The 27,162-nt window shown below is 59.8% G+C and overlaps 3 protein-coding genes across 3 annotated transcripts; 1 reads left to right on the top strand and 2 right to left on the bottom strand.

Moving 5' to 3' along the window:
- Positions 1–491: 491 nt before the first annotated feature.
- IFT172 (intraflagellar transport 172) lies at positions 492–15,836 on the bottom strand (the record flags this gene model as incomplete). Its single annotated transcript, XM_088667043.1, is given in 34 exon segments — positions 492–602; positions 808–988; positions 1,097–1,161; positions 1,244–1,337; positions 1,612–1,754; positions 2,177–2,293; positions 2,367–2,502; positions 2,625–2,722; positions 3,166–3,255; positions 3,345–3,489; positions 3,670–3,790; positions 4,119–4,197; positions 5,779–6,027; positions 6,121–6,198; positions 6,289–6,381; positions 6,581–6,665; positions 6,847–6,954; positions 7,258–7,394; positions 7,482–7,649; positions 7,742–7,854; positions 7,965–8,050; positions 8,154–8,257; positions 8,454–8,507; positions 8,780–8,941; positions 11,240–11,335; positions 11,457–11,580; positions 11,675–11,889; positions 12,595–12,682; positions 12,790–12,869; positions 13,107–13,172; positions 13,674–13,713; positions 14,089–14,201; positions 15,367–15,510; positions 15,768–15,836. Coding segments are annotated over 34 exon segments (3,822 nt in total), but the record flags the coding sequence as incomplete, so codon positions are not given.
- A 303-nt stretch (positions 15,837–16,139) lies between these two features.
- LOC118083092 (low density lipoprotein receptor adapter protein 1) lies at positions 16,140–20,235 on the top strand. The gene is given in 9 exon segments (XM_088667044.1): positions 16,140–16,332; positions 16,593–16,735; positions 17,889–18,001; positions 18,601–18,715; positions 18,908–18,980; positions 19,244–19,365; positions 19,525–19,586; positions 19,975–20,044; positions 20,046–20,235. Coding segments are annotated over 9 exon segments (828 nt in total). The 5' UTR covers positions 16,140–16,241; the 3' UTR covers positions 20,085–20,235.
- Positions 20,236–20,542: 307 nt separating this feature from the next.
- On the bottom strand, positions 20,543–27,068 carry FNDC4 (fibronectin type III domain containing 4). Its single transcript, XM_035110650.3, has 6 exons — positions 26,641–27,068; positions 24,210–24,325; positions 23,793–23,997; positions 23,372–23,461; positions 22,508–22,641; positions 20,543–21,956 (listed from the first exon to the last, which is right to left on the bottom strand). Exons 1-6 carry the CDS (start codon positions 26,717–26,719, stop codon positions 21,918–21,920), a joined length of 663 nt encoding a protein of 220 aa, XP_034966541.3. The 5' UTR covers positions 26,720–27,068; the 3' UTR covers positions 20,543–21,917.
- Between the last annotated feature and the right edge of the window lie 94 nt (positions 27,069–27,162).

A 27,162-nucleotide genomic window follows, 5' to 3' on the forward strand; every position in this document is an offset into this window, starting at 1 on the left:
GGGAGGGCAGCAGCTCTTCACTGACTTCAGGAACCTTCGCCCTGGACAGATTCAAGGGGTTTCACGCCAGGGTCTCTGCCATGCCCTCCTCGGATCGCTCTTGATTCTTGCCATGTTGGAGGCTTGACATTTTTGTAAGCTGCCTTGAGTCACATAGATGTCTTAGGTGGAAACAAGAACTCCCAGAACTGTCAAGTTGGAAGGGGCCCCCAAGGGTCATCTAATCCAACCCACGGAACCACGGGGCCTGCAACTAAAGCCTCCCTGGGCAGCCACTCATCACATGGGGAGGTGGGCATACAGGCGTTGGGGGCCACTGCGGTATCCTGGCTCAGGCAGCCCCAGTGGTGGAGGAGCGGGCATGCAGTCGCTGGATCCCAGAGCGGCAAACGGTGAGATTCCTGCAGTGCCGGGGGCTGGGGGTCCCTTCCAACAGCCAGGCTGCCGAGCCACGTGACCCCCCATTCCCCCTGCCCCCCCAGCTTTGCTTGCCTGGGCCCCTTCTTGGCCACTTCCTGCTCATACTCCTCCTGAAGCGCCTCCAGGTCCCCCGGCAGGAACTCCTTGCAGACGCGGAGAGCGTCACTCCACATGGCAGCCTCCTGGGGGAGAGAGCCAGAGCAGGGTCATGGGATCCCCTCCGGCCTTAATGTCTGGGGAGGAGGGAGGACACCACGCACCGCAGAGCAACAGTGCCCTGCGAGAAAGAAAGGAGGTCTGCCAGGGCCCAGAGCCTGGTGCATGAACCCTTCCCACCCTCCCCAGGCAGAGCAGCCAGCACACACACACACACACCCCGTCTGCTACCTTGTAGTGCTTCACAGCCAGGTCCAGGCGCTGAGCCCGCAGCAGCAATGCCTCGGCCTTCTGGAACTCCTTCTGCTTGAAGGCGGCGTCTGCTTGGCCCACCAGCACAAGGACCACGCTGTTGGGGTCGTGCACCTCGGCCACGCGCTGAGCGGCCCCCCAGTTCTGGGCATGGGCGTACCTGGGGGAGCGCACAGGGTCAGGGCGGGAAATGAGCCCCGGAGGGCATCCTCCCAGGTGGCCCAGCCAAGCCAAGCCAGGCGTCTTGGGGGATGGGGGTGGAACTCACATCAGAACGGCCTCCTTTGGCTTCCCAGCCTTCACAAACTGGACTTCGGCCTCCTCAAACTTGCCCTGCATGCAGAGCGGGGGGGGGGGATTAGCCTCTCCTTCTGCCCGCTTCCCCACCCGCCTTGCAGGCAACACCTCTTCCTACCTCATCCTCCAGGAAGGAGCCATATTTGAAGTGGATCTCAGGCAGCTTCTGCTTCAGGGAGAGCCTGGCCAGCTCAAAAGCAAAGTCAAACATGCTGAGGAGGAGCAAGGAGAAGAGAAGGGGTTGGGCAGTGGAGCCACCACCCACAGGCCCCTGTTGGGAGACGGTCCCAAGGAGGACAGGGTCATGGGGGCCACCGATGGGTGTTGGGAGGACTCTGCCCCCCCAGCCCCCCCGGAGGACTGCTGAGGAAGGGCTGCAGCAAAGCATGCTGGGATCCCACCCTGCGCTACCTAACTAGGAGGGGCATGTGGGCAGAAGACAGCACTGAAGCTGGAAGGGATGCCTGAGGGAGGACGTTGACTCACTTGTTGTCGGCCGCATGGTCAATGGCCATTTCCAGGAGCCCAAACTTGTTGAGGAGCTTCACGGCGGCCTCCCCGCCAAGGCTCTTTGCCCACAAAAAGGCCACGTGCTTGTGGGAGTTTGCCCCGCCGTGAGCCTTGGCCACCTGTCTCGGACCAGGGCAGAAAGGAGGCCACTGGTGAGCAAGCTGCCTGCCCCCCAACTCCCTGCCCATTGAAGTGTCTCATTCCCAAGGCAGGACGGAAGGCCTCCTCCCCACCTCTCTCTGTGGGGTTGGCAGCCAAGTCACCATGGCCTGGTTTGCTAGACAAGCAGAGGGAGAGGGCAAGTGGGCATCCCTTCGCAGGCCGAGAGGAAGAGTTGCCGCCACCTTGCCTCCCTGCGGCTCAGTGCCACCCTCCCATGTGCCGCCTAGTGTGCCCCCACCCCGTTAGCTATGCTCGTGAGTGCAGCAGACCTGCTAACGTGTTGCGGCCGGCACTCTGTTTGGACTGCTCTGGGTCAGAGCGATGGCTCAGCCCATTGCCCCCTGTGGAGCAGTGCATGCTGGGAGCTGCCCTTGCTTACCCGGTAGGCTTCATCCCACATGCTGTTGACGCGGTACATGTTGACGCTCGCCTTCCAGTCCTTGGCCTCCAGGTAGTGATATTCCGCCTCCTGCAGGCGCCCCTCAGCTTCCAGCTCCTGGGGAACAAATAAGCCAGTAATGCCCCTTGAGCCTGGTTCCTCCACGGCCCCCTCCCTGTCTTCTACCTACCTTGCCCAGGTGGAGGTGGGTGTCGCTGAGCAGGTCCTTGTGGTACTTGCCCAGCAAGCGGATCATTTCGTCGTACATCTTGCACTTCTTGTACATGGTGATAGCCAGGTCTGGCTCATCCACCGTGATGAAGAGCCTGGGGAGGGCAGAGGTGGGTACTGAGGACCAGGCTCCCTGGGTGAGGCCCCCCAGGAGGAGGAGAAGGGCGTGGACCCCCCAGCCCAGCCCAGCCCAGCAAGGAGCCTGCGCAGCACCCACCTCTCGGCCTCCTTGTACTTGCCCTGACGCTCCAGCTCCTGGGCCTGCGTGATGTACAGCACAGAGACGTCCTCTGGCCGCATGCACTTGGACGCCAGCTGCAAGGAGAGTTGGGGCTGGGAGCAGGCACCAGAAGGAAGGAGGGACCCCTGGCTCCCCCCCACCCGCAGGAGAGAAGAGCATCTCCCCAAGAAAGCCCATCATTGGGGCAAACAAGGCCAGCCAGTCCAAAGCCACCCCTTCCTCCTTCTGCTTTCCAGAGACCAGAATAGAGGGAGACCCTCCAAGGTCTCTTAGTGCTTTCGTTGTGATTTCTGCCCTGCAGGGGGTTGGACTAGATGACCATGGGGGTCCCTTCCAACTCTACCAGTCTATGATTCCAGAGGGCCTCAATGGCTGCAGCTCAAGGAACAGCCAAAGGACACCATCCGTGGTTCCTGCACTGCCTGCCATGAGGCCTGGCTGTGGATCTGTGGGTTTCGATGGCCATCTGCAGCCGGAGCCCCTGAGTGGGATGAGCCCCCCCAGCGCAAACCCTCACCTTGTGTGCCTGCTCCCAGCGCCCCGCCTGCGTGTACATGTCAATGGCCTCCTTGCTGTGGTCTCCCTTGACGTACAGGTCCTCTGCTATCTGGAGGAGGAGGAAGGACGTTCCTGTCAGGCTCCTGCCCGCAAGATGGCTGCTGCCACTGCCCGGGGTGCCAGGGAGGGGGCTCTCACCTCATACTCCTGCAGAGCGGCATAGTGCTGGGCTACGCGGAGGTAATACTTGCTGGCCGTCTTCTTGTCCTGCGTCTCCAGGATGTAGATGGCTTTCTTCCACTGCCGCGCGCCAATGGCTGCCTCAATGGCCTTGATAGCGCACCTGAATCATGGAACCGAGGAATTGGAAGGGAGGCTTCTCCCCAGGGCCAGGTTCCCATGACAGGAGAGAGGATCCCAGGCCAGGCCCTGCCAGCTGCAAGGGGGACGCTGCAGGGCAGGCAGGCAGGCAGGCAGGCAGGCAGGCAGGGGGACCCCACCCTCACCCCAGCTGCCTTTGTACCTGGCCTCAATGTAGTGGTTGATGGCAGCATCCAGCTGCTTCTGCTGCACCAGGTGGTCCCCCCAGGCCTCCTCCAGCTTCACCACCTCGGCGGGGAAGACGGAGCGCGCCAGCTCCACGGCTGCAGGCAGGGGGAGGGGGAGAGATGGGCAGGCAGCCTTGGGCCAGGATGGGGCCTGACCCAGGACAAGCACTCCAGGGAGCAGAGAGGCAGCCAGGGCTGGGGAAAGCGGGGCAGCTGCCAGGGACAGCCAGCCTGGACAGGAGGGGCCACAGCTGCAAATCACAGGCCAGACCCAGCAGCCTCCGTTGCTGAGAAAACTCCCCAATGTTCCTCCTCGGTCTCAAGGGAGGGGGAGGTGTGCCCAAGGACTCTGCTGGCTTCTTTAAATAAATACATGAAAGGCCTGCCCGCCCCCAGGAGCTGGCCAGGGGAGGCCCCGCCATACCTTTCAGGAAGGAGCTGCCCTTGCGGAAGCACTCCAGGGCCCTCTGGGGATTCCGGATCTTCTCAAAGAGCTCCCCAGCCTGAGACAGAGGGGGGAGGGAACAACAGGGGGGTCAGAGGTGCGCCAGATTCTGCCTGGTGTGGAGAAGCTGGCTAGAGAGACCTTTTCTCCATTTCATCATCCCGGAGCCCAGTGGGAGCATCATCCAACGTAGCTGGATGGGAGGAGGTAAAAGGAGTCATAGAATCACAGAATGGCAGAGTGGAAAGGGACCCCCAGGGGTCATGCAGTCCACCCCCTGCAGTGCAGGACCCACAGCTCAAGAATCCCAGGGAACCTTCAAGGCAGGAATCATAGAATCCTAGAGTTGGAAGAGACCCCAAGGGCCATCCAGTCCAACCCCCTGCCAAGCAGGAAACACCATCAAAGCATTCCTGACAGATGGCTGTCAAGACCTCCAGAGAAGGAGAGCCCACCCACTCCAAGGGGCCTCTGGAAGAAGCTGTTCTGCTGGCAGCAGGAAACGCCGGAGGCCTCTGCCGATGCATTGTGCTGGCTGAGGTGTGCTGAACTTCCACAAGTCACCAAGAGGCACCTGGGAGGTGCTGCATGCAAAGCAGATGCCGCATCCCTGAGCCAGGGGAACGGAGCTCTTCCTGCACTGCAGGAGGTTGGACTAGATAGCCCCTGGGGTCCTCTCCGGCTTCAGTTCTAGGCATGTCGAGGAGAAAAGGGCTTTATCATCTGACCCTGCCTGGCGTTTCCTGCTCTGCACCTGAACCGGCTGCCTGGCAACCCGCTTGAGTGGTGCGGGTGCTGATGAGCGAGAGGCAGACGACTCCCAGGAGGCAGTGGCAGAGCAAGCCAATAGGGCACCTGGGGTGGTGCGTGCCCTGCGCCCAGGGGTGAGGGCAGGGCCAGCTGGGGCAGGACGCCTTGCAGCTGAGGGGGAGGCAGAGGGCAGGCCATTTGGGGCAGCATGAAGCCTGTGGGCGCCCAAGCCACTGCGTCACTCCCAGGAGAGATGTGTGGCTTGGGCGCACTGCAGGCCCCGTGGTGAATGCTGCCCTGCATTTTGTCACCCCCATCAGTGGTGACACCCGGGGCAGCCCGCCCCCCCCACCACTCCCCCTTCCTCTGCCCCTGCCAGGAGGGCTCCGGAGCAGAGCAGGGAGTGAGTCTGCCGGCACCTGCGCCTCCCTTGCAGGCAGCTCCTCTCAGCCCACGGCTCCCTCCTGAAGGGATGACCCCCGGCGCCAAGCAGACAGGCCAAGGCTTGACCTCTAGGTGCGAGGCAAACCACCGCCCATGAAGAGGCTGCGGCTGTCTGCATGTCCCGTGCCCTCACTCTCACCTTTTGCTTTCTCGGTAGTCTACCGTGTCCTGTCTGTGACCTTTGCCTCCCTTTGGAAAGGCATGGCTCACTTCCCACTTGGTGGAGCAAGTTCCGCAAAATACCAGAGGAAACATATGTGTCAGCTCATGATGTAAAAGACCTCAAGGTCACGCTGTCCCTACACGTGTGCATTTGTGCTAATAGAAAGGGCTCTGCCGAGCTTGCCATTCAGCTTGCTCTTCGCACAGCTCACTTGCATCAACCCCCTGACTCGTGTCTTCACTTCACCCTTCTGCTCCGGACGGAGCGGGGAGGGGGCCTCACCTGCTCAAAGAGGTCCCCTCGGATGAGGGCCGTGGCGATGCGGTTGACCAGGTCGGTGTTGCCCAGCAGCTCCTCCCGGCCTGTGGCCAGACGCGCCGCCTTGGCCGGCAGCCCTGCTTTCAGGTAGAGGCCGATGGCCGCCTGCAGGTCCCCCTGGCCCTCCTGCACCTCCGCCGCCCGCTCCTCCTGCTGGGTCTGCAGCAGCCACTCGTAGTAGCCCTGGCGCAGCTTCTCCAGCGCAGGGTGGCCCTGTGGGCAGAGGGAAGGAGGGCGGCAGCACACATGGGGCATGGCTGCGACCGCTCCCCAGCGGCCCCCTCCCCAAACACCTGCCCCCCTTACCTTGGCCTCGGCCACCGAGATGCACTCGTCCCACATGTGGAGTTCCTGGTACATCTCCATGGCTTCCTCCACAGCGTTCTGGAGCGGGGAGAGGAGATGGCACAGCGTGAAGGTGGGGGGAGTCTGGAGCTGCCCACAAATGCCCCCCTGCCCACTTCTGGGCCTCACCTGCTCCAGGAAGATCATCTCCGCCAGCTTGTAGTTCTTCTCCAGCATGGCCAGGCGGACACGCACCTGGTAATGGTCTGTGCCATCCCCTCCCTAGGAGAAAGTGGGCAGCTCTCAGTCAGGTGGAGCGCCAGGGCAGGGGGCAGGGGGAGGGCTCTGCCATGGGCAAGAAGGGCTCTTGCTTCCTGGCAGGGAAAGGGGCTGTGGGGCTTGCGGGGTGGAGGCGAGGCTGGGGAGTGGCAGGTCAGGAGCACACAGGGGTAGCACCCCCCCCACCCTGTGACCCACTCACATATTCCTTGGCCACTTGGTCAGCAATCTCGTTGGTCTCGTGAAGGAAGCGGGCCTTGGAGACGTGGCCCAGAGCAGCAAAACACCTGGGGGGCAGACGGAGAGAGACGCTGTCATGGGGGTCATGTGACACTTTGTGCGGCCTGAATCTGATGCAGAAGCAGCAACGGGGAAGGGGGTGGGGTAGGATCCGCTCGCCCATCAGAAACATGACTGAGTGGGTGTCATGGGCAGAGGTGCAGCTCCCCCTCCCCCCTCCCCACAGACCTCTCTGCAATGTGCAGCTGCTTGGCCTCCAGAGCCAGGCGGCTCAGCGTCTTCCACATGGCTTCCGTCTCGGCTGACATTTCCAGCGTCTCCAGGAAGGCAACAGCCCTGGGAGTGGAAGGCAGAAAAAGAAAAGAAGAAAAAACGGCTTCCAATTTCCCATCAATTAAGTAAAAAGAATTATTCAAAACATTCCCTCCACAATAACACCCAACTATTCTACTTTCTGCAAACTAGTATTTTTCCACTCTTCAAACCCAAATATAACATGTTCATCTATCTGCCTTTTCTCCAGCCACTCTGGGTGGCTTACAGGAGTCTATCTACCCCTTGGTCTGCACCCCTTCTGTATCTTCACATATTGCTCCATCTCTGTCTCCCCCATCCCGGACTCCGCTCTCAGCCGCTCACCTGTGGTAGTCGCCATCGTCAATGGCGGTGCCAAACTCAATCAGCCCCTCGTCCAGGGTGTAGGACACGGTGTTGACCCCCTCGGTCACGATCACCTCCGTCTTGCCATTGCTCCTCTCCAGGTCCACGATGTCGCCCTGCCGGAAGCCAAGCCCCAGGCCTTAAGCCCTGCCTTCTGCCCCACCCAGGGACCTCTCAGCCCTTCGGGACAGAAGCCGCCTCACCTTCATGGGGAACATGGTCACTCGCTCGGGGGTGTCAATGTTGTACCACACGCAGAGGCTGTTCCGGTTCTGAGCCACCACCACGTCGCTCCCGGGGACCCACTGCACGTAGGAGCAGTAGCTCAGGATGGTGGTCTTGGTGGCGCTCTCAATGTCGTAGAGATGCAGCTGGGAGAAAAGGCACAGGATCAGCGGAGGTGGGGAGGGAGTCAAGTCTGCCAACCTTCTGTGCCTTCAGCCCCCCTCCACCCCCCGCTTACTTTCATCTTCTTGTCCCGGAAGAGCAACTTGTGCCCGGTCTCATTCAGCTCCAGCCAGTCAATCTTGCTGTCATGGCTGACAGTGCCGATATTGTAGCTGCCCACAAGGTCCACTGCAAGGAGGCAGAGAAAAGGCAGGTGGCTCAGGAGAGGCGCCTGGGGCCAGCCTGAAGCATTGCCAGGGGGGTGGGGAGTTTGGGGGCAAAGGGGGGTCCTCGCTCACCTGTCGCTATTGTTTTGATGTCCACCAGGTAAGCCAGACGCTTGTTTTCCTCCATTCCCTGCTGCCTCCTTTCATTAATGCGGACACTGGGGGCAGGGAGAGAGAAGAAGGAAATAATACATATGGGGGGGGAGGGACACTGCTCCCTCTTCATCTTTCCCATGGGAGAAAGAGGGCCTCCTCACTCACCTGATGAGATGGGGGTTCATAAACTCGGTGCGCACGGAACCCAGGATCTCATTGCTCCCGTACTCCACCAGGGTCAGCTCCCCTGCGTTGAATATCATGCAGACCTAGGGAAAATGAGAGGTTGGGAGAAGGAAGAGAGGAGCAACCCCGGCCCCGCAAAAGAGGGACAAACCCCCAGAGCAACCCACAGTGGCTACCCTCCCCAATGCCGTTGCTCTCCTTGCAGAGCGGTCAGAACCTTTGTCCTTGGAAGGAAGGAAAAGGCTTCTCCTTGTACTACTGCAGGCCCTGCCAACTTACATTCTCGTTGTCAAAGAAAAACTTCTCATTCCCGCCAGATCCCTGCCAGGCGACCTGAGAGCGACAGGGGGAGAGGGCAGGTGTCCATGAGCTCCAGGCCAGCCACACCACTCCTCAGCAAGGCTGCACCATCCCCCAGCCCACTCCCTGCCAAACAGACCCAGAGACCCCCACTGTCCTCCCACCAAGGCTGTGCATCAGCCAGGCCGCCCCACTTGTTTGCAAGCCTCTGGACTCTGGGAGCACCCCAGTGCTCTCTTGTGTGAAGACCCCAGGAGCCCATTGGGAGCCTGCCCAATTCCTCCCCGCAGGCGCAGAAGGCTCACCTCGCTGAGCTTGGTGGAGCTGAGGTCCCCCAGAAGCAGCGTGTCGGAGGTGTGGGCCACAAGGTAGCGCTCCTTCCCCAGGATCTTCACCTCGTCAATCTCATAGCCATAGTGGGATTTCAACACGACCCGCATCCCGGTGGAGAGGTTCTTCACAATCACCTAGGAGAGGGGGACGGATGACACAACTCAGGTCCTCTCCTTCCTCTCCTGTGGCACACAGAAGGGCAACTTGCAGCAGGAGGAGATGGCCGGTCCCTTTCCTGCTCTGCAGCCCAGAGGATAGCAAGGCTGGCTGACAGGAGGGGCAGAGCAGCTCTGCGGCCAGGAGGAGACAGCCTCCTTCCGGGGAGACAGATGCTTCCACAAGTTCCCTGTTTCTATTATTTCATATTTTTAAAGGATACTGATGGAAGAAATTGCATTTCATTTTTGTGCGTGTGGTTGTTTTCTTAAAGAAAATGTATGTTCTGAAATATTTGGTTGAGGACCTTCAAGGATAAATAAGTAGAAAAGGTGGGATTTCATCAATTTAATAATAATAATAATAATAATAATAATAATAATAATAATAATAATAATTTTATTATTTATACCCCCACCCATCTGGCTGGGTATCTAAAAACATTATTTAAAAAATCATTAAAAACTTCCCTAAGATTAAAAATACATTAAAACATCAGTCATTAACAACTTCCCTAAACAGGGCTGCCTTCAGATGTCTTCTAAACATCAGATAGTTGTTTATTTCCTTACTACCGTATCTGATGGGAGGCGTCCACTACCAAGAAGGCCTTCTGCCTGGTTCCTTGTAACTTCGCTTCTCACAGTGAGGAAACCAGTAGAAGACCCTCGGAGCTGGACCTCAGTGTCTGGGCTGAGCAATGGGGGTGGAGACGCTCCTTCAGGTATACTGAGCCGAGGCCGTTTAGGGCTTCACATTTGAGTCATATGGGAAAATGCCAAGCAGAAGAAGATTCCTGTAGCACCTTAAAAAGGATGACCCTGGCGGTGGCAGGAGCTTTTGTGGGCTCCAGCCTGGAAAAGCAGCCAGGGGCTGGAAGTGAGGCTTCATTTGTCCCAATGAGCGAGAGGGAGGATGGCCAAATGAAGCCTGAGGGGCTACAATCCATTCAGAAAGATTGACTTTAACTACATCAGCAGAAGACTAGTGAATGCATTATAGTTTATGAAAGACAGACTCAATATATCAAAGAGGAAAACTGAGTGCCCATAAATACATAAATGCATCTTGAGGGGAGAATCTAAGAAATGATTAAGTAGCTATTACATGCCAGGTTCACACCATACAAGATTAAAATGAATCCTACAACGGCCCAGCTAAACTCTGCCAGCCCTCTCATTAATAAGCTGACTCCATGATCCCACCTGCCCTAATTAGTTGAATTAGCTGCCTTTGCGTTTAAGAGAAGAACATAGCTAGCTACCAATCTAGAGTCAAATCCCAGAAAAAAGGCTCCTGGGGTCTTAGATGTGTGCCACAGGATCCAGAAAAATCCAAACACCATATTAGTCGAGGCAAAAAGCAAAGAAAGAAATGTTTTAGAAAGAAAATAGTGAAGCCTGAACCAACTGAAATTTGGTCAGAGAAAAAGATAAATAAGAATGCAGAAAATCTGGGATGACAAAGGAGGATCAGGGGGAAAACTGCACTCAATGCTTCAACCTGAGACTTCCTCAGGAAGTGGTGGCTTTTGAACAAAGCTGGGTTGCCATCATTCAGAGATTTGGAGCCCAGCTGGTCCTTTCTTGGAGTTCTTGCTTTGATCTTGCTCCTCCCTCAGCTTGTGAAATGGCTCTTACTCATTTCCTTTGAGTCAACCTTCTTGGCCGGAATATTTGGCTCACGAACAGTTTTGGACGGATACAGCTTTTCTTTTCCCGAAAATTGGCTCAGACCTCACTAAGTGATACAATCTTTCCAAACAGTGTAGCCTCTGCAGTTTGCTCATCCCTCTTTCAGCCCCTTGGCAAATCAAGGACCCTGCGGGCATCTTGGTCTGCAGCAAAACTGACCTTTGCTTAGAGAACATTGTCTTACACCTAGAATCATAGAGTTGGAAGAGACCACAAGGGCCATCCAGTCCAACCCCCTTGCCAAGCAGGAAACACCATCAAAGCATTCTTGACATATGCCTGTCAAGCCTCTGCTTAAAGACCTGCAAAGAAGGAAACTCCACCACACTCCTTGGCAGCAAATTCCACTGCCGAACAGCTCTTACTGTCAGGAAGTTCTTCCTAATGTTTAGGTGGAATCTTCTTTCTATTTCTTACCTATCCTGAGTAAGAGCAGCAAGGAGTAAAAAGAGCAGGACAGGCCTTCCTCTGGGCAACCTGCCCTCCCTCCAGCAGCCCCCTCCCTCTTCTTCCACCCCACAGTCCATGGCCAGAGCCCACCACTGCAGCCAGAGGTCCCTACCCTCTGACCGCAACACATACCTGGCTAGGCCCCACGTAAGTCATTTCAAACTTGTTTTTGTAAATGCTCCTGCGCAGGCAGCAGTCAAACTGCTCCACTCCGCCACAGAGGGTGCCCTGCAGAAACAAAAGCCTTTTCAGCCCACAACCCCAGACCCTCCCTGCCCGCCAACCCAAGATGCCCTGCAGGCATGATACGGCAGAGAAGGCGCCCTGCCCCACCCACCCACCCACCCACCGCGCAGAGCCGTGAGCCATCCCGCTTCCAGGCCAAGGCAGTGATGGTGTAGAGGTGAGGGATCTCCTTGGGCTTGGCTTCCTCCCAGGCACTCCGGCGGGGGCTCCAGTTCAGCACCCTCAGCCTGGGGAAATCAAGGGGGCAGGCAGTGAGGGTCCGAGAGGGAACAGCGCAGTGCCCATTCCCCGCCCCGGCCCTCTGCTCTGGCTGAGCCGCACCTGTCAAAGCTGCCGATGACCACAGACTGGCCCCCCGGGCTGGCGGCCGCCACCGTGAACTCCTTCTCCGAAGAGTCCCGGCTGTAGTCAAAGGTCTGGATGACGTGGCCCTCCTTCCCGTAAGCCACCATCTTCTTGTCGCAGCCAGCGGCCACAATGCTGTTGGAGGCCCAGGCCATGGCGTAGGGGGGGCAGGGGTGGATCACCAGCTTGCCCTGTCCAGGCACCAGGAGCAAGAAAGAGTGAGCAATGAAAAGCCGGAGAGAGAGAAAGCAGGAACCCCTTCCCACCCTGATCTGCTCCTCCTGGTGAGAACCCCGGGCAGCGGCAAACTCTCTGCTCTCCCCACATAGCACAGCAAGGGGGTGGGGGTGCAACACCTGACGTTGTGCTTCTCTGAATGCCAGGGGACCACTAGCTGCAGGTGGGAAACCAGGAAGGCAGGAAAGACTTCCATGTTATAGTAGGCATTGCTGGAGGGTGGCGGGGGCAGCCTTGCTGGGACTGATCTCCCCCCGCTTCATTTAAAGGGCTATCTGAGGGCTTGGTGCAAGCAAAGAGCACACAAGGGCTTTGAAATGAGTGTGAGAGCCACTGCTCCCTGTCGAAAGCAGCCCCTCCACCCACCTTGGCAGAATGGCTGCTTGGGAAGAATTCTCCCCTCTCACCAACACCTCCCCAAACCGAAGGTGCTCCCTGGGGCCCTTCCATGCCTCAGAGGCAGCCACTGTGACCAGTCTCCTTAACTGGAGGTTCTTAAGCAGAGATTGGGTGCATATTGTGCATTACAGGAGGGTGGCCTAGATGACCCTTGGGGTCCCTCTCTCTCTATAATTCTATGATCCCCCCTGCCCTGGTCTCCGTGCAGGCCTGGTCTGGCTGAGGAAAGGGGCTCCGGGGAGAAGAAAGCCTGCCTGCACCTGTGACTCCCCAGAACCTTCATCGTCAAAGAAGTAGCGCACGATGGTTCCGTCTGCATGTCCAGAGAGGATTCCCTTCCCTGAGATGCTGTGCGGCAGTAGCAGAAGGAAGACAAAAGGAGGTCATCAGGGAGCTCCAGCGGGGGGGGGGGCTCAGGGCTCCCCCTTGGGGCTTCCTCACCCTCCCACACTCACTTGGAGGCCAAGGAGACGACGTAGGAGTCTGTCCCATAGATGGTGGATGATTTGTTGGTCTTGGTGTTGGCCAGGCGAACCTTCCAGAGAGACAAGTCTGGTCAGCCCGGCAGCCTTTGATGCGCAAGGGAGCAAAGGGAGAAGAGAGGCACCTCCAGAAACCCCACACTCCCTCCAGGGCAACAAGCTAGGGAGAAGACGGGGCCCCAGGAGGCGTCAGGGCCAGATGGAGGGACTCCTCTGCAGGAGGCTCCAGGCAGGCTCTTTCTGACTCCAAGAGCTAAGAGGTGGAAGACCGCTGGCCAGGTCACTCCTACCTTGCCTTCAACAAGCCCAAAGACAATGGTGTTTTCCTCCGGCCACAGCAAGCATGTCACAGCGCTCTGGTGGGGAACAGGGCAAAGAAGGGGGTCAGGAGGAGGAAAGCAGGCAGGGAGGAGGCCCAGCTCCACCTCTGATGGGCTGCTCAAGGAGGAGGAGCCGCGAAGAGGAGGAGTCTGGAAGAGGAGGCTTCTCTCACAGAGCCCTTTTGATGCTGCCCCCTCCCCTCCAGCACCACAAGAGAGTGGGGGTCCTGCTCAGCAGAAAAAGGGAGGACAGGAGAGAAGAGAGACGAGCCTTTGTCTCTGGATCATGTTGGGACCAAGACTGGTTCTCTGTGCTTGGCCTGTCTGGACTGAGCTTTATCTGCAACCCTGTTGGTGAGTTCTTGGGTGAAAGGCTCATGTTTTCGGTAACCGGGAACCACCCTGCAGCCACTGAGCACATCTCCTGGAGTTTGATAGCTCCCAACTGCCCAGAAATATAAACCTGGAGGTGAGGGGGCCCCAACAGCAGCCTTGAGGGTCTCCGCAGGCACATGGAGGCTGGCTGCTGGGTCTTACCGTCTGAATGAATTTGTTGCAGATCACCTTCTTGTCTCCCCTGAAGAAGAGCAAACAGAGAGAGAGAGTCATCCTCAAGGAACACTGTGGTTCCAGGAAACATGTCACAGGGCTGCTAAGGCATCCCACTGGATCAGATAATGCAGAGCATCTAGCAGTAAAGAGCACTGAGCCCCTCAACTCTGCCCCATAGCAAGTCAGGCTCCAGAGAGAAAAGCAAGCCTTCATCCCCAACAGCCACCTGGGCTATGAGTGCAGGCAGCTGTCCTTGTGGCAGGAAGGACCCAACATAAAAGGCCACTGTGAGAGCAGAATGCTGGATTCTTCCATCCTCTTGGGATGGAAAAGGAGTGGAAAGCAGTGGGGAAAGGGGCCACCCCAGATGGGTCTCCTCACTCCATGCAACGACTCTTACCATTCCTCCCCAATCTTGTAGACGAAAATTATGTTGTCCGTCTGCCCAATTGCAATCTTTGTGGAATCTGGGGAGAATGCCATGCCTTTCACCACATAGCTCTTCCTGCCATACTAGGGGAAGAGGAAGAGTTTGGATTTGATATCCCGCTTTATCACTACCCAAAGGAGTCTCAAAGCGGCTAACATTCTCCTTTCCCTTCCTCCCCCACAACAAACACTCTGTGAGGTGAGTGGGGATGAGAGACTTCAGAGAAGTGTGACTAGCCCAAGGCCACCCAGCAGCTGCATGTGGAGGAGCAGAGACGCGAACCTGGTTCACCAGATTACAAGTCAACCACTACACCACACTACACCACAGGGACAGAGGACACAGGGATAAAGGCGGGAGTGAGGACCCATTCTGAGATTCCACAGACTCATTTGCCATCGTTGCAACAGTGAGTAGTCGTGCGTATTTGGTTTAAGTTGCTTTGCAAGTTTGCTTGCTACTGCCCTCATCTGTCACTGAAGTATCCCTGGGATTGGGAGGGTTTGGGAGGTTCATTCTGCCCCCTCCAGCAGAGGGTCCGGGCAGCTGAGAGCACCCACGTGTGGCAAGCTGAGTTCAGGAGCAGCTCTTGACCTGACGGCTGGGAGGCATCAACACCTTCGTCCCCCAGTTTTGTGTTGCCCAATGAGAGTTTTGTCTTTTGGCCGGCTCCAGATACAGGAAGACCCAATAGCTCCAGTGCCATTAAACACTTTTCTCCTGGTGTTGCTTATCAGCTGAATTACTTCCACTAGAAGCATTTTCTAAAAAATGCCATTTCTGTCCTACCTCCCAAAGGAGCCCAGAGCTGGCAACCAGGGCTGCTTGTCTCTTCCTCCACCCCCTGGGCCTCAAGACTGAACCCACAGGCTCTGCAGCAGCCCCTTCTTGAGGTCAGGGGTGGGGAGCAGCCCTTGCCCTCCAAGTGTTGCTGGACTCCACACTGCCACCAGCCTCAGGTGGCACAACCAGTGGTGGGGGACGATGCAGTTCAGCCACATTTGGGGGGGGGCACCTTGGCTTAGGACAAGTCACCTGCTCTGTGTGTCTCTTTCCTCAATGGGCTTGAGGTGGAACCTGTTCTCCAGAGGCTCTGGGGGTCACCCCCCCCAACAACGACCGGGGCTGAGAAAAAGGCTCAGCTGTCAGAGCCATGTCCCCCAGGGGCCAGGCTCCGATGGCAGCTCCCCTTGGGACTGAGCAGGGCCCCGGAGCCTGAGTCGCGGGGAGCGGCGCTGGCTGGGCTACCTTGGGGTCGGTGGGCTTGGTGGAGAACTTGTCCCGTCGCTCGCCGTGCTCGTCGTAGAGGAGGACCACGCGGTCCACGGTGCAGACGGCGAACTTGGCGTTGTTGGGGGCCCACGCCATGCACGTGACCTTGGCGGCCCCATCCTGGGAGGAGGAGGAAGGGGAGAAAGATGTCGAGGCTCAACGACGCCGGACCAGCCACGGCAGGCGCCGCCACCAAAAGGGCCCCGCACGGCGGATCCGGGACTCTGCGCCCCCCCGATCCTCCCCCGCCCCCCCCCCCGTCACGGGACCCGCTTCCCCGCTTGGCCCGGCCTTCTCTCTAGGTCGCCCCCGGAGGCTGAGGCCCAGGGGTCCCCGCGAGGGTCGCTGCTGGTGGGACCGGGGCGGGCGGCTCCCACCTGCGGGGTGAGCAGAGTCCGGACGTGGCGCAGCTGCATCGCCCTCCCGTCCCCGCAGGCCGCGCGGCGTCTCCGCCCGTTGCCCCAGCAACCGCCCCGGGAAGGAGGCCGCCACTGATGACGTCGCCAGCGCCGCGCGGCGAGAAAGGAGGAAGGGCGCGCCAAGGCACAAAGATCAACTAAAGTGCAGAGTGGCGCCCGTCACCATCTGGATAGGGATTTCCGGGTTCGTGTAGGAGGAGCTGTTTGTGCCGGGCGGAGTTCTCCTCCGAGTCCTCCCGGCAACTCTCACTTCCTCGATCTCTCTGCACGTTCCTATCTCTGTGGGTGGCCAGGCGGGGGAGGGAAAAGAGGGCTGCTGGCCGCGCATGCGCCCTCGCCCAGCCGAGGAGGAAGAGGAGGCAGGCGGCGGCATCTCGGAGCCTCTCCCTCCCTCCCTCCCTCTGTCCGTCCGTCCCGTCCCGTCCCTTCCCGATGGAGGCGCTGCGGGCGGCGGGCCGTGCCGTGCTGCGGAGCCCCAGCCTCGCCCGACACCGCCTGGGCGTCGCCCGCCTCCGCCGTCACCGTGAGTCCCTCCCTCCCTCCCTCCCGGGGCGGCCGTTGCCAGGAGACGGCGGCGCCCCTCCCCCCGCCACGGGAGCCCCACGTGGGACTCGGAGGGGTCGGGGGGTCCGGCGCTGCTCCGGAGGAGGAGGCTGCCTCGCGGCACCTCCGAAACCCCCGGCCGGCCGCGGAGGGGTCTCTCGGGGCTGTCTCCGCCCTGCTCCTCCTCCCCGGTGGTCTGACGGGGCTTCCGCGCCTCCCTCCCTCCCCCCCTCTCTGCAGAGCTGCCGGAGTCGTGGTCCGACATGCGAGAGCCGCTGCTGGAGGGGATGGGCTTCGGCCTCAAGTACCTGGGCATGACGCTGGTGGAGAAGCCCAAGGGGGAGGACATGGCCAGCGCCGCCATCCACCGGATCCTCGCCACGGTAGGAGGCGAAAGGGAGACGCAAACCGCGGGACTCCCTTCCGCAGGAGGCGGGGATAGCCACCAACCGGGGTTTCCCTTTTGGACTACAACTCCCACCATCCCAGACCACTGACCCAGCTAGCTAGGGAGGATGGGAGCTGTAGCCTAAAGACAGCTGGAGACCCAAGTTTGGGAGACTCTGGGTTGAGGGGAGGAGAGGGCTGTCCAGTTGCTGGAAATCTTGCTCTTGGGTTTCCCTTTGGGGCATCCGCTTTCTGGGGTTTTCTACTTCTGCTTTCAATTGAGCCTCGGACATGATCAACAGTAACCAGGGAATCTGGGACAAGATTGGAGGAGTCACGTGCTTGGATCGTTTGGTGCCAGACAAAACTGTCAACCCATCAAGCTCCTTTTAAGGGCAGACCTACATACAGAACATTGCAGCTAATATGTTTGGAAGTAGCTCAGAAAAAGCTGGGGGGGGGATAAAAAATTCCTTCCAGTAGCACCTTAGAGATCAACTAAGTTTGTCATTCGTATGAGCTTTCGTGTGCATGCACACTTCTTCAGATCCACTGAAACAGAAGTCACCAGACCCTTATGTCTAGTCAAAGCTTGGGGAGGGGTATTACTCAGAAGGGTGGTGGGAATGGGTGATTGGCTGATAGGATGTTGCCATTGAGAAAACTGTGAAAGTTGGCTGCTTGCTGAGGGTCTCACTGAAGGTCTTCTTCCCCTCAGACAGACTCACTGCTGATGCCGCGGTGGCTGGTTTCAGGAGCCACTGGCTGCGGATCTTGGTGGAGATTTCCCAGCCTAAGAAAATAAGCTACTGTAGAGCCAGAATAAAGGGCAGCCCAAATGATGCAGGGATTGGAAGAAACCTTACTGCATCTGGGGCTTCCTGATATGGAGAAAAGGGTTTTATCATGACATGCTGCCTCCAGGTGTGATGATGAGCATCAGCCTAGAACTGTCTTGGAAAGGGGATTGGACAAATCTGTGGAGAAGAAGATGGAGATGCCTCCCAGTGGGAATTCTCTGGGTGCCAAAAATGGGTGCAGAGGAGGGGTGGGCTTCTTGGAAGCCTGTTAGGAACTGAGGGCTGGGCTAGGGGGTCTTCTGTGATTATCCAGGAGGCCTCTTTCCCAATCTCTCCCTTCACTCCTCAGGCTCGGGTGGGGCCCAAGAAATTTCGGAAGGTGATCTTGACTGTCTCCCCACGAGGCCTCTCTCTGCAAGACGCTGAGACCAAGGAGACCATTGAGACCATCTCCATCTACAGGTGGGTGAGTGAGGACACTCCTGCAAGGTAGGGCTGTTGGAGACCAGGGAGCTGCCTGCCTGAGCCCCTTTCAGCACAGCTGCCTGGCTGAGGACTTGCCCACTGGGCCGGCTGGCTGGGCTGTGAGCAGCCATTTCCCCTTGCATAAAAAGCAAGCAGACATGCACCCAGTTGGGCACTGGGGGAAACCAAGGGAGGGGCAGCCCACAGGCGTCTCCTGCTGTACTGGGGGACGTGGTTTGCTGGGGAGCCCCATCCTGCTCCCTCCCTGCTCCCTGGGGCGGTGTGTGTGTGTGTGGAGGGGCTGCTCCCCAGTTCCAGCTTCTGCTGCCTGCAGGACAGGGACATTTTCTGCTCTCCCTGTTTCTGTAATCCACTACTGGGGCAAAATGCTCTCATTGTGCTGCGTCTCCGCCTTAGTCCTGCATGCCCAGTAACATGCCCATCTCCCATGGGCACCTCCCCTGGTACATCTGGGCAAAGCCCCCTCTGTCCCAACGCAGCTGCTGCCCCGTCCCGAGACCCTTCTGCTCTTGACCTGCCGGGGCGCTTGATGTGTGGGGATGCCGAGCGCTGCCTCCTCTCCCACCCTCTTTCAGGATTTCCTATTGCACCACAGACAAGCTGCAGAACAAAGTCTTTGCCTACGTGGCGCAGAACTCCCAGAGCGGTGCCCTTGAGTGCCATGCCTTTCTGTCGCCCAAGAAGAAGATCGTAAGCGCTGCCTGCGTTCACCCCCTGGGGAGGGCTGGGTCCTGCGCTGCTCTTTTGGGGTGGGGGTTGCTCGCTGGTTGACCTCAGTGCCTTGGCCCCTCTGCTCCCCCACCTCCCTCCCAGGGCCCTTTGCCGGGCGCTGCCTCGCCAGCTGCCCTGGTTGCCTTCTCTTGCCTCGTGTCTCCCATGCAGGCCCAGGCTGTGACTTTGACGGTGGCTCAGGCCTTCCAGGTGGCCCTGGATCTCTGGGAGGCTGCGCAGGCAGGTATGGATGGTGGCCGTGCCCCTTGCCATCCCTATGCCAGACCCGTCACCTGCTCCCGCCTGGCTTCCTTGGTGGCTCTGTTGCCACCCACCCCGGGGGCACCCTTCTTTTTCCGAGGTTGTGGGGTGGTGAGGGGCACAGGAGGGGGTCTTCATGTCGAGGATGTGAATGCCTCTTGCCTCTGAGGCTCCAGCAGGTGGGAAAGGGAGGGGGGCGCAGGGGGTCTTGGGTGTTTCAGCCTCTGCCCGTTTTTTCTCCACCAGGCTCCAGGGAAGGGCAGGGGGAGAAGAAGCCCTCTCTGAGTCCGCTGTGCCCCTCTGTGGAAAGCACCCGCCCGCCTGGCAGGTCACCCCTTGGCAGCCCCCCCTTCAAGACCAACTTTGAGGTAGGGTATTGAGAGTGGCCTGCTGCCCCACTGCCAGGCCCCCTTGGCTCTCATGGCCAAGAGACTCCCGCCCTCACCAACCCCAACCTTTGTACGTCAGTGGGGCTGCCTGCTCTCTCTCGAGGGGCCTGGCAGCCATCTGGCTTTCTCTGGCCCTAGGAGGAAGAGGAGGAGGACGAGGAGGAGGAGGAAGAAGAAGATCTCAACGAAGCCTTCTCTGGGTAGGGGCCTGATGGCTGCGTCAAGGTCCCCTGTTTGCTGGGGGGGCAAGGCAGTCAGAGGTGTGGGTTTTCTGTTTCTGGGGGGACACATTGAAGGGCTGCTGCTGCTGCTGCTCTGATCTTTGTCTTTTCTCTGCCCCAAGCCGCGTAGAGGAGAGGGGCCGCCCCACCACAGGTAACCACTGACCCCCCCCCCCAGCATGGCCCTGCCCTCGACCTTTGCTTGGGATGAAGGGGTGGGGGAATCCCTTTGAAGGCTTTTCATTTCCCTTCTTCCAGGGGAGCTGGAGGGGGTCCCTTGCATTTTCACACGGACTCTTCCATTTGTAGGTTTCTCTCTCTCTCTCGCTGTCTCTTTCCTTCCTCTTGATGCCCTTGTGTGTTTCAGGTGTGGGGGGGCTTGCATTTGGGGGCTCCCCAGTTGCCCGCTTCCAGTCAGTGGCGGCCTGGGGCTGCAGCCCCCCCAGCAGCTGCCTTCCTCCGGGGACATTTTTCTGAGGCTGCTTCTTCTCCGCTTCTTTCTCTGCCACTCACCGTGTCTTCGCTGCTCATCTCCAGCACAGCCTCAGCTGCCCCTTGTCTGTCACCCATCAAGGACCAGCTGCCCCCCACCCCGGGAACCTGGTCTAGCCTGCCTTGGACCCCTCACCCTGCTGGCCTGGGGAACCCCAACAGCACCCTGTGGGGCACTCAGCGGGGATCCTCAGCCCCAGGCCCTCTTCTGCTGGGTGGGGCAGCCTGAGTCTTGCGGGTGGGTGCACCAGGCCTCCTCATGGTGCTCTTGAGGCCTGAACATTGGGGGTGGGGCAGCATTCAGATTCCCGAGTGTAGATAAATCCTTCCCTCTGCTGCCCCCCACCCTGCCCTGCCGCCCAGCTTGGGTGGGAAGGCAGTCCCCTCCCCTCCCCTCCCCTCCCCTCCCCACCAGCTGCTCATCACTGCCAAATCACAGCTTTGTAGCAAAAAGACTAGTTTTTAATGTCCTTTTCTAAAGGGAAATAAACCATTTCTACTGTTGTACTTGGGTGTCTTTCCTGGCAGAGGCCTCAGCCCATGGGGGAAAGGGGGCAGCAAGTGGCACAGCTGGCTAGCTCTGGGTGAGCCCAACTGGCACACAGTGGGGGGGGGCATAGCACCTTCCGTCTCCTTCCTGGACTGGGATTCCTGGCTCACCTGCCTGGGGCTTGCCATTCTGGCACCACCTTGAAGCCACTTCCAGAGCTCTCTGGGTGAGCTGTACCAGGCAGGCCCTTCTTAAGGGGGGGGGGAGAAGCAAGCCAAGTGGGCCTGGGGAGATGCCCTTCTGTGGGGCGGCAAGCTGGGCAAGCAGGGGATTCCACAGTCCCCCACCATCGCTCTTTGCTGTGCAAGGGGGGGGGAGCCTGCGAGGGTCTTCACTTGTTAAAGTAGGTTCTCTAGTGGGGGGGGGAGTGGAGCAGCAGGGAGGCAGAAGGGGGCCTTTTGCTGCCCAGCTGGGGAGGCGGAGAGCTGCCTGTCCTGAGGGAAGGGTGGGGTGGGGTGGCTTGACCTCCAGGCAAAGGGCCCTGAGTTGCTCTCAGCCCCACAGCTGAAGGGAAATAGGCAGATGGGGCTGCAAGCTCTTCTCTCTTTGCCTGGACTGAAAGGCCACCCGCCTCTCCCAACACAACGCTCTGAGCTGAGCCTTCAGGCCGGAAGAGCTGGATTCCTGGAAGGCGGTGCTGGGTGCTCCTCCTGGATGTGGCCAGAGAGAGATGGTGCGTGGCAGTTCTCCAGCTGCCGGGTGGGAAGGGAACCCTCCTGATTTTGCTGAGAAGGAAGAAGGTGGAGGTGGGCTTTGCCTGGAGGTGGAGGGCAAAGGCAGTTGGCACACAGCTGGTACCTCCCCAAGAGGAAGCCAAGGGCAGCTGGCAGGAACCCTATAACTTAGGTGGGAGGGGGCAGGTGGGAAGGCATGGGGGCGACAAAGTCTGCCCAGCATGGTCTTCTGGGTGGTGGCCCCGCTCAGGGCCCAGTCCAGAGTTTCCATGGTGAAGCTGCGGGGAGGGCCTGGGGCTGGGCGAGGTCGCGCCTTCAGCTCCGCCACGAGGCTCTTCTGATGGTAGCGGTGGGTGGCGCTGGCCTGCCCGGTGGGTGCCGCTACTGCTGCGCTCTCAGTTGGCGGTGGCCCCAGAGAGGAGGGTTGGGCGAGAGGGTGAGGCCGGTGTTCCGCATGCACTTTGGCCCCGGCGGGCTCCATGCAGGTCTTCTCCTCCTGGGGCGAGAAGAAGCAGGAACTCTTTGCATGCAGGGAAGCAGGAGGCCGCGGCGGAGGTGGCAGCGCCGAGGCCACTGAGGTCCCGAGAGTTTCAGCTACACCTCGATGATGTTGACAGAGGGCGATTTCATCTTCTGGAAAAGGGAGAGAGAGGGTCGTGGGAGCGAGCACGACCCCCAGAGCTGTTGGGGGCTCAGACCCCTCCCACTCCCTCTTGGCCAGGCTGTGCCCCCCCCCCGCACCTCAACTACGTCGCCCCCATTGCCCTAGAGAGCCGCCCGGCACCTTCGCTCCTTCGAAAAATGCGTGTCCAAAGTCCCCACATGCCATTTTCCCTTGCAAGATGGCAACCCGCCCTGGGTGGGTCCGGTTCCGGCGCCCTTCCCCCCCCCCCCCGACGAAGAGCGCTCTTCGTGATCGGCCAAAGGCGGCTTCCCCGGCGCTTGCCCCGCGCTTTTGCTTCAGCCGCGCAACCAGCATTCCGAGGAGAAGGAGGCGGTGGCGGCGCGGCGGCACATACCCGCTCCAGCCGCCGAGAGCCCCGAGGACTGGGCAGCAGCTCCCAGTCCCGCTGTCTCGGACTGGGCTGCCCGCCGTCGAGCTCCGCGCCCTAGCCCTCCTCCCCGGCAATGGTGGGCTGAGCCAAGCTCCCGCTGCTCCCCTTCCGAAACCCTAACCCCCCCACCTTGCTGCGGAGGAGACCCCCGGTGGGCCGCTCGGGCGTGCTGTGCTCCGAGGCAGGCTTGCTCTTCTCCTTGTTGTTGTTGGAGTCGTTGTCCTTGATGATGTCGTATTGCTTGCAGAAGAGGGCGATCACCGCTGCGGAAGCAAGGAGGAAGGAAGGCTGACGAGGGGGCCTCCATCGTGCAAGGGTCTCTCTCCCCCCCCCCCCCATTTTGACATGCTGGAGTTAGTGGCTGGTTGGTTCCCAATCTTTTATTTGCGCAAAAGTTCAACACAGCTCAGTCAGAAAAAGGAGCTCGCGACGCGTTCATTCGGCCCTGCGCCCCGAAATAAGCATTTCTACCCAATCTCCCGCGCATCTCCTTGATCCGGGGACTCTTCAGATTCACAGCTATTTTATCCTCTCAGAGCTGTTGCTTCTGCACAATGCTCGTCAAAACCCTAACCCAGGTGGCAACTGCCCATCGGGAACTGTGGGTGCGCCCCCACCATAAGCATCCGGCCCCTCTGCACTGCACATACAAGCGGCGAGGAGGAAAGGCTGCGCTTTGCTCAGGTCCTGCTTGCAAACTGGGTAGCCGCTTTGAGGTGCTCCCGCTCGCTTGGGCCTGATCCAGCTGCTGGGGCTGGGCTCTTCTGACGGAGCCGCGTTCAACGGGATGCTTCATTTGGCTGCGCAAGGCTGTCAGGCGTGGCCCTTCCGTGCAAAAAACGGTAGCCAAAACATGCAGGAAAGAAGAAGGAACTTTGGCTGTGCACCAAGAGACAAACTCCGAGCCAGGGCTAGTGGGATACTCACACACCCGGAAGGAACATAATGAGAGCGTGCTGGACGAGGCCCAAGGGAGCTTCCCACCCGCCTCACCTGCCCACATGAACAGCACAGCCACGATGATGACGATCTCGCCCGTCTGCAGCTGCCGCTCCTTGTCCAGCCCCTCCATGGTGATGTCTCCTGCCGAGAGAGAGAGAGAGAGAGGGTTGTGCTTCGGGAGGGAGGGACGCCCCGTCGGGCGAGGCAAGAGAAAGGAGGGGAGAGCAGCCGCCGGCTGGGCAGGGTCCCGCCGGCCCCTGCGTCTGGGCTGCCCACAGGTCACTGAGGGGGCCCCACCTGCCCAAGGACGGAGGCACGACGGAGCTTCCTGGCCCCCGGAGGAGACCCGGGACTGACTGGGGGGAGACAGACGGCGCTGGAGGGGGACAGGGGCGCCCAGCCGGTCAGAGAGGCTCCAAGGGGCGGTGGTGGGGTGGGAGAGGGGAAAGGCCCCCCGGGGCGCCTCGCCTACCCTGACTGGAGCTGTTGGACGGCAGGCGGTCACTCTGCTTCAGGGTGCGGAAGTGGACCCTCTTGCTGGCTTGGCTCTCGCCGTGCAGGCCGATGCTTTGCACCTGGATGACATAGTCGGCATCTTCGGCCAGGTCCCAGAGCACGCACGCCCGCGTCGTCGTGTTCACCTCCCGGATGAAGCGCTGCATCTGCCCGTCCTGCCGCTGCCGGGAAGGGGGGGGGAGGCCGTCAGAGCGGGTGAGGGCAGAGAGAGGGAGGGAGGAGAACATAGCCCCCCTTGGCTGAAAAAGGGGTTGGGGAGAGGGGGGATCCCGCCCCAGTGGGAAAATGAGAAGCAAGGGGGCAGTGGGGCTGCGGGACAGAGGAGTGGTGCGCCCCCCGCCTCACCTGCCTCCTCCTCCTCCTCCAGCCTCACCTGTTGCAAGATGGCGTAGCCGATGACGACGTCCCCTTCCGGGACATCCCACGAGACCATCGCGGAGTTGGCCTTGAGCTGGGTGACGGTGACGTTGACGGGCGGCGGTGGTCGATCTGTGAGGCAAGCAGGGATGGAAGGGTCACGGGTGGCTGGGCTGGACTGGATGACCCCAGGGGTCCCTTCCATCTCCGCCTCCGGGTTTCTCCTCCCTCCTGGTGGCTGGCACAAGTTGGTGCTGCTGCGGGGAGGACTCTGTCCAGGGAGCAGCGGCCTTTCCAGGGGATTTAGCACCCCTAGAGACTGAGGGGAGCAGGGCCTGGAAGGCAGCGGCAGCGTCCTTGATGCTGTTATACTGAAGGTGTAATTTTAGGGCTAAGAGTTATCATCTTGCAATGCAGTGCTTTCGTGCAAGCTGCTTTGAGCTTTAGTTTAAAACAAAACAAAACAAACAAAAAGAACTTAATCTGAAAACTAAAGCCATTTTCCCTCTAAAAGTGGTGAGTACAGATAGAAACGAGACCCAGGCAGAGCCGATTAAAGGTTATGAGCCCAGGACGCTTTATTTGTGTTGAAAAATGGACTGAACATCATGATGGAAGGGGCTCCCTAGGCCCGAGATTCTGACTGCGAGCTGAAGAATAAAAACTGGACAATGGTGGTGGAACGACCTGCTGGTGGACACAGGAACATTCCTTTCAGGAGTTTATAATACCGGGTCAGTGAGTTCCGAAGATCAATTAAGAATTGTCTGAAAAATATTGTTCCAGCATATTTTATTTTCTTATTTATAGCTCCACGTTCACTGTGCCTCCTTATTCATCTTTTACTCGGAAGGGCGAAAGGTTGTACAGTATAGTACTCTCCAAGGGGAAACAGGGAGAGTGGCTGGGGGGGAGAGAGAGCTGTAGGGAGCCTTGACACAAGGAAAGACCCTCCATCCCGCAGAAACACCTGCTCCTTCCGAGGCTTCTCCTCCTCCGAGAGCTTTTCACATTTGGACTCCGCAGTTCGCTTTCTCTTCCAGCTGACCTCCCCGCTAGTGGCGCTCGGCTGTCACAGTTGCGCCCTTCCGTTTCCTCAGATTCCTGGCAAATTGGCGCGCCCTGAACTCCGCTTGGTCCCCTGGCTGTGCCCCCCTTCAGCCACAGAGGCCCCCTTTCTTTGGGGGGGGGAGAGGCAGCAGGTTGCCTCCTGCTCTGGCTGGGCAGCCCTTTCCTGACCTCGGCCCCAGGGCCACTCCCTACCTCCAGCTACCTCGCCAGAGGAGACCCAGGGGTGGAGAGTGAGGGGAGGCAATGAACCCTCCAAGGATCTCCTTCTGCTCCTGCAGTTGTATTTTAAGCCGTTCATTTGAGAAACTTCTGCTGTTTTGAGGGCACCAGGCAAGAAGCAGGATGTCCCTCTATCTGACCGTTAAACGAATAAATGTATTTCTTGGAACTCTGCGGGCTTGACTGGCAATAGGTCCCCCCTCGCGTACCTGCCTGGTTTCAGACTCCCCGGGGAATAGCAGCTGCTGACACCACCTACTTTCCTTGCAAGCTGCACTTAAAAGTCCTAGGGGCCTCGGCTCAAAGTCAGCTATTATGTATTAAAAAGACGGACCCCACCAAGTAGGGAAGTCTGGGGGGTGGAAGCCGGCGTGTAAGGCCCGGGTGGGTGGAAAGAGGTCAAAAGGTGTCCTCTTCCAAGCGAGGGAGAGTCGGGCCTCTTGTCTTGGGCAGCTGGAAGTAAAGCAGCCGCGCCGGTTTTTGGCCGGATTCCGGGCAAAGCAGGCCAAATTGAGGGGATCGTGACCGTGCGTGGGGTGGTTTGGGGACGTCAGGCGTCAGAATGGGCCAGAGTCACCTTCTCCTCCTGGGCCAAGGGCAGCGGAGTGGCCGCAGGGTGCCAGGAGGTGCCCCCTGCCAGGAGACCTTTGCCACTGCCGGAGAGGAGGCGGAGGCCGGAGAGGTGGGCAGAGGCTCCTTCTCACCCAAGCGAGGCCAGCTGGCAGCCGCGGCCTTCCCTGGAGCCAGGCTTTTACTCTAATGAAATTGGCCGGGGTTCCTCTCGCGGCTGCCAGGAACAAGGTGCTTCGAGAGGGGCCCGAGCCTGCCTTGGCCGCGGCGCTGCTGCCCCGATCCGGCTGCTTCCGCGGGATATGGGCGGCCACTGACGCAGCCGAGCAGGGCAGGGCAGAGCTGGGGCCAAAGAGACCCCCGCCTTTCCCACCCCCTCCCTCGCCCTCCGACGGCCTTCGTCGGGGTGCGGGGCAGCCCGGGTTCAGCACCAAGGCCAGCGCCCCGAGAGACGACCTGCCGGGCCTGCGCTGGGGGTCGAAGCGGATGCGCGCGTGTGGAGAGCGCGCTGGTCTCAGGCGCCGATCCTGACCCCCGGGGGCCTTTTCTCTCCCGCCTCCCGCCCCGCACGGAGCCCCGGCACTTACTTGCGCGCACGAGGCACAGGTCGCAGCTGACCAGCACCAGCATGGCCGCCGGGCCGAGGTACGCGGGGAGCGGAGCCATGGCCGCGGCCGGGCGCAGCCCTTGCTCATGGAGCCCGGCGAGGCGACGGCGAGGCTCCGGGCGCTCACGGGGCGGCCAGCGCGGGCCCCTCCGCAGTCTCCGCCGCAGCGGCTCCCGCCGGACGGGTCAGTGCCAGTGCCGCGCTCCCGGCTGCGGAGCCTCCTGCTCTTCCGCCGCCTTGCGGCTCCATCCAGGCGGGCCGAGGCGTCCGCAGAGCCCAGCGGAGGAGCCCTGCCCAGCGGCCGAGGCCCGGTTCCGCTGCGGAGAGTGTTCGGGCGGCGGCGGCGGCGGCCGCAGCATCAGCTGGAGAGGTAACGCGGTCCCTGCAGCACCAGCCGCGCTCCGTCGTGGAGACGGTCGCGCCGCCCAGTTGGCGCCGCCTCCGCCTCGCCTCCCCGCGAGGGCACCAGCTGCTCCGGACCTGAGTGGCCACTGGCCGGAGC

The sequence above is a fragment of the Zootoca vivipara genome, chromosome 3 (assembly GCF_965207765.1).
Source record: "Zootoca vivipara chromosome 3, rZooViv2.hap1.1, whole genome shotgun sequence".
NCBI lineage: Eukaryota > Metazoa > Chordata > Lepidosauria > Squamata > Lacertidae > Zootoca > Zootoca vivipara.

Bases quoted from the DNA above. Each gene is read 5' to 3' on its own strand.
- FNDC4 (XM_035110650.3), bottom strand. From the start codon at position 26,719: ATGGCTCCGCTCCCCGCGTACCTCGGCCCGGCGGCCATGCTGGTGCTG. The intron at 23,998-24,209 runs GTGAGGCTGGAG...CCTTCCCGGCAG, and splicing joins GCTACGCCATCTTGCAACAG to CGGCAGGACGGGCAGATGCA. The intron at 23,462-23,792 runs GTAGGCGAGGCG...CTCTCTCGGCAG, and splicing joins GTCCAACAGCTCCAGTCAGG to GAGACATCACCATGGAGGGG.